Below are 12377 nucleotides of genomic sequence, written 5' to 3'. Positions count from 1 at the left end.
AAAGGTTGTACAACTCAGTCGTACTGTTTTTATCAAAACATTTGCGAATTTATACAAATTAAAGTACTTCTAATATATTAAAATCATGTGCTGATGGCGTGCAGCCAATTCAGTGCTCATGCTCCATCATCCCAATAGAACGTTAATTGAAGATATTTTTATCGCCAGTGTCTTAGCTGAAAGATGAAATATGACACATGAAAAGTAGAAAAGTTCATTATGAAGTTTTCTACCACACCAGTGAGAAAGATTTTTAATAACCCTGTGCACAAAGGGAAGTATGCTCTTCATCTGCGGTGTGCACAAGGAATAGTCTTAGTCTGTAGAAACTGTTCGAATGTTTAACATTTGTAATATTTTGAAAAATTAGTGTAATAGCAACAAACCCTTATAATTCAAGGCCTCTATTTTTCTAAATGCCATGCAAAGGGGAGATGTGTATAAAGCTGCGGTAGTATCACATTCTGTATCTACAGACCCAGATATCAAAGGTTCTCTGAAGCATTACAACACATCTTCACATCTAGCACTGTGTGAAAGCCATCAAAGAGGGAGACCTACGGGGAACCGCCCTTATCACCGTCACCAGATGTTACGTAGGGAGAGATCCGATCAAACTGTCGGCCAGGATCTGTTTGAAACGGCTTTATTTGTCACTTTCTGCCACCGTGGCCCACGCTCAGCACCAAACAAACCTGTGACTAATAGAATTTAATTTGTGCTGGTAATCAAACCTTACAAAACAGTACGTGACAAAATGCACTAGCTGATCACATTCAGTTCTTGTTAATGAAGAAAAAATGAGATTTGGTGTGAAACTGGGAAGATAATCCTGGGGAACCTGCTAAACCTGATAAATGTGTGCAAATAGCTTCTTATGGTAGTTCTACGTAAACTATAAGCTCAGGCTTACATACAGTACATACGCTAAATTAAAAAAAAACACATGAAATACCAGTGCCTTTTTGAATAAGGTTACCAAAATGATCTGAAACTCTTTAAAATCTTCGAGACTGTGACATGACACAGCACTTGCGTCATGTTAAGGGGCCTCAGATAAAGATTTGTCGACATGGCGTCACTCCTCCAGAAAGCTCTTGTGTTCAGAGGCTGCAGTGTACTCAGAACACCTGCCCTGTGATGTTCTGTCCTCCTTCCCTCCCCACTTCCTGACTCTAACAGCAAGTTGTTCCCTTTTATGGACCATCTTTCTCAAAAAGGCCTTCTGAAATGAGAGTGTGAGATCAAAACCAGCAGCTGAGTGCTTTCTCTCACAGTCAATTTGCCCTCCTAAGGGGGGACAGGGGTGCTGCGTCTCTCTCTCTCTCTCTCTCTGTCCTCCCTCTCTCTCTGATGAGTTTGTTAACAGTTGCAGAGAGAGATTTAAGAGACTTCCTCTCTCCATCTAGCCAGGGGGTATAATTAATGATTGGCATAGGAGGGGAGTGATGGAAGTGAGTATAGGTGGAGGAGCACACCAGTGTTGCACTCAGTGTGTTGGACTGTGTCTGTTAGATCAGGTTTTTCTCACTGTGCTTTTTACTGTTAGACCAGTTATGGGATAGTGCCATTTAGAGAACACCTCAGGGCCACATTAACAGTTTTATTGACACATAGGGTCAGTGGTTAGCACTGCCACCTCAGTATAAAGGATGTTTTCTGTGTCACTTACCTTTTTTTTTTTTTTTATCAGGTTGTTCCTACAGGCACGCGATGCAAAGCTGCAAATCCATTGTATCTTTAGAGTTATCTATGAGAGTTTACTTTCGGTGAGTTTTCCCAAGCAGCGTGTTTTGCCATTGGCATGCTATCAAAACCTCATTGGACCTTTGTTGAGTGTTTACAAAATAATCATCATTTTATCATGGTTGAGCTGATACATTAAGGGTGCTCAATTCTTTCTATCCAATACGTAGTAGGTGCCCCTTTATCTAATGTACAGAAAACCCCAGGAACATGTTTTTTTCTCTCAGACAGACCAATGAGGTGATCCCCCTATGAGAATAGCAAATGAACTAGCAACAAAAGGGGTGGAACTTTGGTTGAGGTGCGGAGAGGTAAGAGCTGCTGGTTCCAGATGTATTTTTTGCTTTTGTAAATTTCCATATGAAAGTTGTTTTCCTAATAATATGCTAAATATTCATCTGGATAACTTCAAAATACTATCTTGACTTTTAGTCCCTAGAATGGATCAAAAATAATGGAATCTACAATTGCTATATTTGCTACTCAGTAGCGTCTTTCGTTAGAAGTTGCTTATTTCAAACTACAATACACGTCCCTAGTTGGTAACACAGGCTTTCTTTTGAACATTTGAAGTCTCCATATCCAAGCAGAGGTCACCCCGATGACATCATATTGACAAAGCTTCAACAGAGCTATTATACAAATGTTTGTAGGTGAAAAAGGTGAAAGGTGCAGTAGTTCCTCACATGAAAAGTAAACTGATCTTCATGTGTAAAATAAGTGGAATGCCTCTATAAAGAACCAGTCATATGCTATTGCAACTGCTTGTCTCTTGTACTAGTGGTGCAACCAGACAAATTTTAGGTGTATCCAAGCCTTGGGTGTGTTCCAACTGCAATTCACCTACCATTGTCTTTGTAGGAATTTGAACAGGACTTTTACTGCAACTGAAATGCTTGACGTGAGAAGTAACTTACTCCTCGCACTTTGCCATTCACAATGGTACAGGTTCAAGCCCCTCTGACCCTTAATAGGATTAAGTAGTTAAGGATCCACAGGCATGGCTAGCATGCAATAATAAGAACAAGGTTCCAAAAAGCTTTCTGTTCATTTGATCTGGCTTTTTTCTGATCTGTAGTGAATGGTTTTTAATGCTGGGACTGTGTCCTTGTGTTCTCAGAGAGCAGTGTCCTCCATTAGAGGGTTTCGTGTGAACAATAGGTTTCCCCTTCATCACTTCCACCAAGATTCACCGGGTTTCAACCCTTTCTCTTACCTCCTTTATACCTCTCAACCTCTAAATCTCCTTTTCTCTCTCTATCTACTGTACCACGACCACTCTTTCCTTTTACAAGCCAACTTCTGTGTTCCCTCCACTGATGAGCGTTATTATCCTCCTATAACATACATCCCCTGCTTTTTCACTCCCTTGCACTTTTTCTTTTCATGAACTTTTTAAGCCCTCGCGCCTACCATATATTCTCATTTTGACTTTCTTTTTCGGCCTTGCAATTTCCTCTTCGGCTTCCTATCTTTGCATCTGTGTTTGCCTATCTCCCTATTCCTGCTCTGTCTGTCTATCTATATCCATCTTCTTCTTTTTTCTCCATATTCTCTCTAATTGGCAGGCTGATGTTGACTCTGGCTGACTAATGTTTAGGGTGCAGATAGACCTCACCGTGATCTCCAGTCACGTGAATAAAATGGCCAACCAGATAAATTTTCAGCCCCAGTGATTTTGGCGGAAAAGCAATTAGGATTTGGAATTAGTGTTCAAATTAAAGAGGAATTAAACTGGCTCAGAGATTAACCATTTCAGGCATGGCCATCCTGCTTTGGATCTAAAAGCGCACCATCATCATATCACTGAATCCTCCTCACTGAAATGAAAGGTTGCAGCGCAAACATGTGATTCAATATCACATCTTCTTCCTCCCTACGAGACTGGAAAGGTTAATTATATATTGATGCTGTCCTCAGTGGAACAGCAGTAATTGTTTTTCTTCTTCCTGCCTTTCTTTGGACTCTCTTCCTTTTCCTTGCTGGACAAAGTGACAAATCCTGCTTTGAAACTTAATGAAGTTTGAAATAGAAATTCGAGGCCACAATTATCCTGTCCATACAGGCTGTCAGAGGAATGATGGTGCCATCTAGACCCAATTATGGGAATGGAGACACCTGTAACTGCTCAGGCCCACAGGGGACCGCCAAATCTGCCACAAATCCAGCAGCTCTCCTGCTTCCCCTGAGACATTTACATTTGTAATTTGAAAGGTGGTGAAGCAAAACTTGAATTTCCTACTTCTGCTGTACTCTAAAACGTACAAGACATGTTTTTGCCAAAATTTCTGATTGCCTTTGATGTGATAATTGAACACTGCTTGTTTCGTGCCTCCTCCACATGGTACCCACCACCCACCTCGATGTCCACTTAGGTAACCAGAGTGCTTATGCATTAGTTTGCTGAGATACATTTTGGTGGCCAATATCATGAAAATAGTGCTTTATTTTTAAAATCCATCAGAAATTTTATAAAAATTGTCTAATTCATTTAGACAAGGCAATCTAACATGTAGGCAGTACAATTACCACTTTCTCCTTTTCTCTGCTTCCCTGTCCCTTTTTTACACTTCAGCTCCTATGTCCTTGTCTCCCTCCTCTGATGTTTTTCTCTAGTCATAATGTCTTCTCATTCAAGCATGTTCGTGCTTCAGCTGTCTCTTCACTCTGCTGTCCCCCTCCTGCGAGCTGACAGTCTTTTTCCTCTGAGCAGCAGCGGCGGCAGCAGCCTGTAAATGGCTGCCTGATGGAAAGTGACATTTTCACAGAACCCTGTGAGAGAGGCGAGGTGATCTCTCCTCTTTCCAGCACAAAGTGCTCCTAATTGCCTGCTCGCATTTGTGAGTCCAGCTGACAAACTTGTGCAAATCAATAATTCTGTTCAGGGAAGATGCGGGGACACAGGCCCCTGTCACCCTGATACGTGCTGCGAGGACACACACAAGCACACGCATACAGATGCACACACGTACTTGTAAGTAAACACAGACATACTTACACTCTTTACCAACACACTTACACACATACTCCCTCCTCCTTACCACCTCTGTGCTGTCTGCCTTAAATGGCAGTGTTTATCTGTGGTTCTAAGACAAATAGGGACAGAGCATGGGAGCATTAAGGGCAGCCACGGTACACTGAAGGCCGAAATAATGGATGGTGGAAATGGCATAAGACCCAGCGCCGCTCATTACTAAATGGACTTTGCAGAGGTAGAAACTTTGCCCCACTAACTTGCCTATCTACAGAGGACAAAACAGCACAGCTTAAAATAGGGGCTTATTCAGCAAATTTTATTTGTGTTTTTGTACTCTGCTCTGTAATAGCTCTCACACTAAAAGTGGCTCCCCAAAGAACAGAGAATGTCACAGCAATTTGCAAAGTCTGATTGACTTGTTTCTTGTTTATAAATGGGCTTTTTGTCTTTGGCATTTTCTCTGAGTTCTCTTCCTCCTCTTTGATATTTTCTACACATTCATTAACAGTAACAGGCTTACAAAAACCTTCAGTATGCTGTATTTTCAAAATGTATACGTGCGAAGGACCTTGAAAAGCACATCTTTGTATTCTAATGAACGTCGTCTGCTTGTTTTTCTTCTTTGCTTTTTCCCATCTTGACCTCCTCTTGTGCTGTGTGTACCGATGGGCTTATGTCATCTGCTTTTCAGATTCTTCTACCCCAATCGGAGTCTTCCTAGCTAACTAACTTTCTCTCCACAGGCTCGTCTGTGATGCAGGTGACAGCCACTGACTCGGACGACTCCACCACAGCAAATGGCATGGTGCGCTACCGCATCCTGTCACAGACACCCCACAGCCCCATCCCCAACATGTTTACTATCAACAGCGAGACTGGAGACATAGTTACAGTGGCAGCCGGCTTGGACAGAGAGGTCAGTGTATCCCTGTCAGTGTCGTCATTCTGCATTCCATATGTGCTCACCCAGCAATAAGAAAAAGCTTGTTATTGTCCTTCCACTCCTTAACCATCACAAGGTGAAATGCTGTGGTGGATATATCCAGTGATTAAATTAGGCCAGAGCAAGCCAGAGCAAAGACACATTTTTTTACTATTATTTGGGGGGGGGGGTGGTTATGCCTGTATTAGAATGCAATAGTGGTGATAAATCAGGGGTCCCTAGCAAGACTCAAACCAGGGGCGCTGCAGATAGCTAGTTGTTTCCCTCTGTTTCTACTCTTTGTGCCAAGCTAGGCTTAGCTATGAATTAATAATAATATTTTCAAAAACACTGAACTATTCTTTGGGTCTTTTGCCACCAGGACGCCCTTTTGACTTATTTGGTTCTTTCTGGTAGCCAGCTACTGACTTACTCCCCCATGTCCCACCCACTCAAGAACCAACTTGAAAACAGCACAGCCATTCCACTCAGTCATTTATTACTTCACAAAGCCTCTCTGCAGGGACGATAGATTGCAACAGATCTACCCACCCACACACAAAGCCAAGTAGTGCTTCACACCAGCTTTTGTCACTTATGGTCATAGAAATGTCAAATCTGTCAAATGCAGGTTAGCTCCAATACAAGTGAGCTACTGTAGTATGATAGTAATATAAATAAAAATAATAATAATATTTATAGAGCACTTTTGTTAACCCATGTTACAAAGTGTATCACATAGAGCAGCAAGTTAAAACAATCAGATCATAAAGACAATTACAGTAAGAAAGAATACAGTGTCACCAATCAATAAAAATTAATAGAAAAATGTATTAAAACAATACAATAATATAAAATAAAATTTTAAAAACTTGTATAAGAATCAAGTAATCTGGGGAGTCAGTAAAATTAAGTGAAATCAGGAGAAATTCTTCGATAAAAGTATGTTTTAGTACGTTGGTTTTAATATCTTTATCTGGTCTTACCATTTTTGCCATCATTCAACCCAAAAATTAATTACAATTCCCAAAACAGACCACTTTCAAGAAGCTTTAAATTAGATTTTGCTGGCCATTAAATATAGGCAATTGTTTGTTTGTTTTTTAATATCTCAACCCGCAAAATCCAGCTCTTCCCATTCTTCAAAAATTCAAATTTGTTCGTTGGATGTCATTAAACCTTAAAAAAAAAATCAGGATCACTTTCAGCAGCATTTGCCCTTCAAGTAAAGTCAAATTAAACAAACGACAGACATAGTACAAATATTTTCCATTTTCTCATAGTATATAAATATAAATGACAGGCTGATATATAATGTTTATCTCAGTACATAGAGCAGATCAGATATAATGGCCATGCAGGTCCAGCACATCTCTGCTGACGAGGTTGCAGGCGCTTTCTCGTCATTGTCTGCTTTTGTCTCATCCACCGCTGGTGTGTGTATCTGTTGCTTGCTGTGGTTTTTTCGCCAACCCACACACCACCACCGACACCACACTAACACCATCGCTGCTCCATCTTCCATCTTATTCTACTAATGAGCAAGATCACACAGGGTCGACTTTTGTTTATCCCAAGCTGGATCAGGAGACTGTGGGCATTTGTCTTTTTCGTGGCAGATTGTTCATCCTGCAGTCTTTCTCTCTCTCTCTCTCTCTCTCACACACACCAAACCTACCCTTATCTCTCTGTGGCGCACGACAAAAAAAATAAAACCGGCAAAATCAAGGAAATGTTCAAATTCATATGCTGTCATTATGAGGATAATCTCATCCTCATAATTTAGTTGGCTGATTTTAGCACCGACATAAAAGCACTGATGAGTATGTCTCGTAATATTTATATTCTGAGAAGTCCCGCTGGTCCCTCTTGGCACCAAACGTGGCCAGGCAACACTTTGGAAATTAAAACAGGATTTTTACCAACACTAAGGCGAGCATATTTGGAGAGTAATTACAGTTAAAATCTCAAGAACAGAACCGGGTTTTGATAACAGAAGAATACAATACATCAATGTTAGTTCCTTATTCAAATTTCATACGGAGCTGGCATGGCATGATAGCCTGATACATTTGTGGGACAATATAAATGAGTCCAGTGAACATGGGCCAGCTCTGTGTCCCTGTTTCCAGCTTGGCCCAGGCGGCAGCAGTAACAGCTGATGTGAGTGAGGGAAAGCTCATTAATCTGGACACATCAAGCCAGGCTCGGTCCCACCTGCCTCTGATCCTCCCTCTAAAACTGGGACACACCTGGGAGTTCACCCACCTACTGTCAGGGTCATCAGCACAAGCATAGAAACACGCTCGGACACACCGCCACAAGTTCACATATACACTCCCATGCAGCTAAGGTTGTTGTTTAGATGCAGTAAAGAAGAAGCATCAGGTATGATAAATGTGATCCCAGGTGTCACACTGGATCCACACAGCTACAGTGATGTAAACTGAACACATGCTGCTACACAAAAAACATGTATATGCATACACTGTATAGACATCGAATACCTTTGCAGCACATACTGTATATCCTCTCCCTTCTCTCACACTTTAGCTAATCCTCATCCACTATGCTGGGGTCTAATTAGAATATTCATGTGCTAATTAAGGGGTGAAGCAGGGTTTTTCGTGTCGAGGGTACCCGGGGGCACATGGAGGTTGGCCTGGTATCACTTACCTCTGACACAGCTGAATACCAATTATTCTCCCTCCCTCACCACCCACAACACCTCCCCTCCCTTGACCTCACATGCTTCCACATGCTCCATCCCACAGGCTAACATGCAGGCCTAAGCCCTGTTCCAAGGTTGGTTGACTGTATGCATCCTAAATTTTGAGTATAACATGGCTATTTGTATGTGGTTGTGGGTTTATGGTTTGTATTTCTGTTGTACTGCATTTAAGGAATTTGGGGGGACATAATTAAGATTAGATTTAGGATTGCAGGAGGTGAACTTTTTGCTTTGGGTTTATACAGTTTTGTGTATGTTTATTTGTATATATGTTGTCCTAAAACTAGACTCATTTAACAGGTGACTATTGAATAAGTACATTTCTACTGAAGTACAACTATGATGCAGTAGGTAGCAGAGTGAGAGATGTCAGGGGGCCACAGCTGGCATCGATGTTCTCTCCCTTTGTGCCCTCCCTCAATGGCACCGGCTCCATTGGCAGGCAGAGCTGTTGTCTTTCATTACCCCAAGCTGTCTCAATCTCCCAGGAGCCCTGGGTTGGAACAGTTTGGTGTGAGATGGTGTGGTGTGGCCCAGCGCCAGGCTTTCCATCGGGCTGATGCCAAGCTTCACGTTGGACTGTCTTGCCGTCGATTAGGACATCACCTGGTCTGCCTCAAGGACATGAATGCCCACAGCCTGGCTCTATTAGGTTCTGCAGAGCCCGATTGGGGATCCAGGCTGAGAGGAGGCATCCTGAAAGGGCCTGGGGCTTTATTGTCTCTGAGACGCTGAGTTATGTTAACTCACCGCCCTACACTCGAGCTCCAGGAGACAGACAGCAAAGTCTTCAGAGTATTGTGAGCAGGTTGCTGAATGAAGAGTACTGATGCATGTAGGTGGATGTTGACTGCTTGTAGCCAACATTCAATCCAGAAAATATCCACTCAATATGTACCTTATCATGTGCACAAGCTAGTATTGAATTGGACCTTTTTTGTCTTCAGAAAAGACTGAATTGTTCTACTTATGCCACTCTACTTGCAAATCATGTTTTTTTTTTCACCATCTCGTAGATGATGCTGTTATACTTTGGTCTTTTCAGCGGCTCTGTGATAAATGTTCACAACAGTTTTACAGTTATTTGAAAGTCTGTTCTTTTGTCTATTCTAGATTTGCTTCGTTTGATACTCTGCCAATTGACATATCCCTTGATGATTTTTTTGACGCAAGCCCATTCTTTAAAGATACAATCCTTAAGAGTTTAGCTCTTCTGATTTTATTTGGCGACACCTGTGGTTACTGGTTGTAACATTAAGAACACTTTAATAATACAAGTACCAGGGCTCAGTTCAAAATGACACATTTATTAATCACTGCGGGCAGGAAACACAGCTACTCTGTGCAGCTACTCTGTCAGAAGTACAACAGAAGAAGACCAGCAACTCGCCTATATGTTTACATTTCATTCAAACCGCAGGCTGAGAAGATTCAACACATTACATTATAATTACAGAGACTAATTAAAAAGCAAACAGCCAGCAAGATGAATGAATAATTTGCTTGCAATGTCTCGGCTTCAGAATTTTGTCCTGTCATTTCCTATGAATCCCTTGTGTATGTGCACGCTATTTGAATCTAACGTAGTAATAGCGGACTCAGCCACTGCCAATTCAAGCTACAACATAGAGACCAAACTGAAAAGTGTAAAAAGATTTAATGGCTATAGCAAAATATATACAAGCCATAAAAGTATCAAAAGTTGGGTCTGACATGATGAAAATCTCAAGGATTTGGACTTTAAGGGGCTTAATCTCATTTGTTTACAATAGAATTCACCTAATAAATCTTCAGATGTTAGACCCCCATAAGCACCCTGACAATGATTTGGGCGAGAAAATACCAGATTACCCATGGTCCGATATTTTGCATCATTTCCCCAACCATCCTCCCTGTGCCCTTATTCAATGTGATATCATGTGCGGTATGTAATATAACAATACCAGGTTATCCCAAATCTAGAAAAAAGTTTCCCCCTCACGTGGTCAATGTCAACATTCCCCTGTAAACCACATTGATGTGTCCTTAAGTAGCTACTGGACAGACCCAGACCCATTGGCAGTTTTATTCAGGATCTCTCCTACTCCCTCTCTTTCTGTATCTACATTATAGCTTTAGACACCTTAATAGCATGATGACTGATATTTATTAATTGGAAGACCAAATACCCTCCCTCTCATTCTCCGTTGTGTGCTTAAATTGGAGAAATTAAACTTGCGCTCACGGCTGCTCCTTTTCCTTCTCTCAACTGCACAGTCTGGCTTGCACACAGTGCTGTTGGCTGCCATTTCGCTTTCTTTACTGTAATTTCTTTTGGATTGTCTTGGTGACCAAATTCCCTCTCTTCTTTTTGTACTTTGATGAGAAAGGTGACACCTGCCATGATCTGCTGCTGTAGAACAAGAAGCATTTGCCTGCTATCTGGCATTACTGTTGTTTATCTGTTTGTGGCATTCTAGAGCCTGCAAGTCCGGCTCAGTTGGACGATTAACTAAATGCCTCACTCAGTCTGTGTTTTTTATTCTAGCAGCTTTGTTCTTATATGACTCACGGCCTTTATTTAGCCAGTATGTGACTCTGAGCTGTTTGCGTAAATGTGGAGGCGTATCTAATCAAGTGGATTCAGAGTTTATAGCTGAGATTTACCTACGTATCTGAGTTGATGTCTCTACAATCAGATTCAGACAAAAGTTTTCAGAGAGCACTGCACTGCTTGCAATAAGTTTCCTCTGGCTTTTGCTGTCTTCAAACCAGTCTTGAGCTTTTTGTGTCCTCAACCCAACCTGAGAGGCATCCCTGTGAGGGATGAAAAGAGGGGTGGACTATGAAGGTGGAAACAAAACAGGCTTCTCTGCACATTCTGGACGAACTGGGGGAAAATGTGAAAGTAGAAAACAACTGGGTGGATGTGTGCTGTATTTCACTGTCAGAAGTCCCACAAATGCCCGTGCTTTACTTGTAACTAGAGATATCTCAGTTACTTCATTGGCAACATGGACATCTAACTGAACTGAACTTAACTAAACTAAAACCTAATGAAATTGAATCGAACATCGAGCATCAAATCAGATCCAGTAACTATAACTGAAGTGATCTCAGCTGAACTGAATTGAAATTGTTGTGGGGGTCATTGAGGTAGAGAGCGAGTGGAGTAAAAGAAAAGGAAGGGAGTTTTAGCCACGAGTCTCAGGCCATGTGAGACAGATTGTAAGTGACAAGCTAATGACCGTGGCCAGTGGTACCCTGGCAGGCCCGAACACAATCCACAAACAACACCAGTTAAGAGCAAGTCTCTCTCTTGCCTGGTGTCTCCCTCTTTAACCTTCTTTGAGTGGTTCTTTACAGAACACCCAGTGAAAAAGCATGCTCAGCACAAGTATAATTAATTCACCACTGCACTTGTGTTGCCAGAAAACCACTCTTCTCCATTTTCTTGTTCGACATCGCCTTACCAGTTGAGACCATTATTTCCTTTACTGTGTTCTTGCTAACAAAGTCTCTCTGGAGCACAAGTCCATTTGCTTACAAACCGTGAACAGCCAAGTTTTTCCACCTGTCCTGTCTGCTGCTTGGCTTGACTTGTCGAGTAGCTAACATGATAGGCTAAAGCCATTTTTCCTATTTCTTTCCTCAGTCTTCTGGATGGTAAACTACATAATTTGGTCCGAGTGAGAAAAGGGACTGGTTCTATTGTTGGCAGACCTCTGCATACAGGTGTTTCTGTAGCCTCTGATGGCTTTCAGCTTCTGCAGATTAAGTCCTTGAGGCTCAAGGCCTGTGGGGGAGTCTGGGCTGTTGTTGTTGGTCGGGAGACAAGAAGCTGTATTTCCTGCCAGCACTGGACTCTAATCTAACACAGAGATTTTCTGTTCAGCACTTCTATAGGACTCATTAGAGAGCCCTTTACTGGCTTGTTCAAGCAGCAACTTTTGCCCAGCAGAGTGTGCTTCGCTCTGTGTGTGTGTGTGTGTGTGTGTGTGTGTGTGTGTGTGTGTGTGTGT

General features: G+C 41.9%; 1 protein-coding gene across 3 annotated transcripts in view; it reads left to right on the top strand.

The window, feature by feature from the left end:
- cdh4 (cadherin 4, type 1, R-cadherin (retinal)) overlaps positions 1 to 12377 on the top strand; it is a 197840-nt gene that overhangs the window by 162796 nt on the left and 22667 nt on the right. For all 3 annotated transcript variants that reach the window (XM_040116214.1, XM_040116213.1, XM_040116212.1), the window contains one exon: positions 5467 to 5639. In XM_040116214.1, the coding sequence (XP_039972148.1) occupies positions 5467 to 5639 (173 nt within the window). The remainder of the gene's footprint in view (positions 1 to 5466; positions 5640 to 12377) is intronic.

The sequence above is a fragment of the Xiphias gladius genome, chromosome 21, assembly GCF_016859285.1.
Source record: "Xiphias gladius isolate SHS-SW01 ecotype Sanya breed wild chromosome 21, ASM1685928v1, whole genome shotgun sequence".
Classification (NCBI taxonomy): domain Eukaryota; kingdom Metazoa; phylum Chordata; class Actinopteri; order Istiophoriformes; family Xiphiidae; genus Xiphias; species Xiphias gladius.
This window is presented reverse-complemented; position numbering and strand designations above follow the sequence as displayed.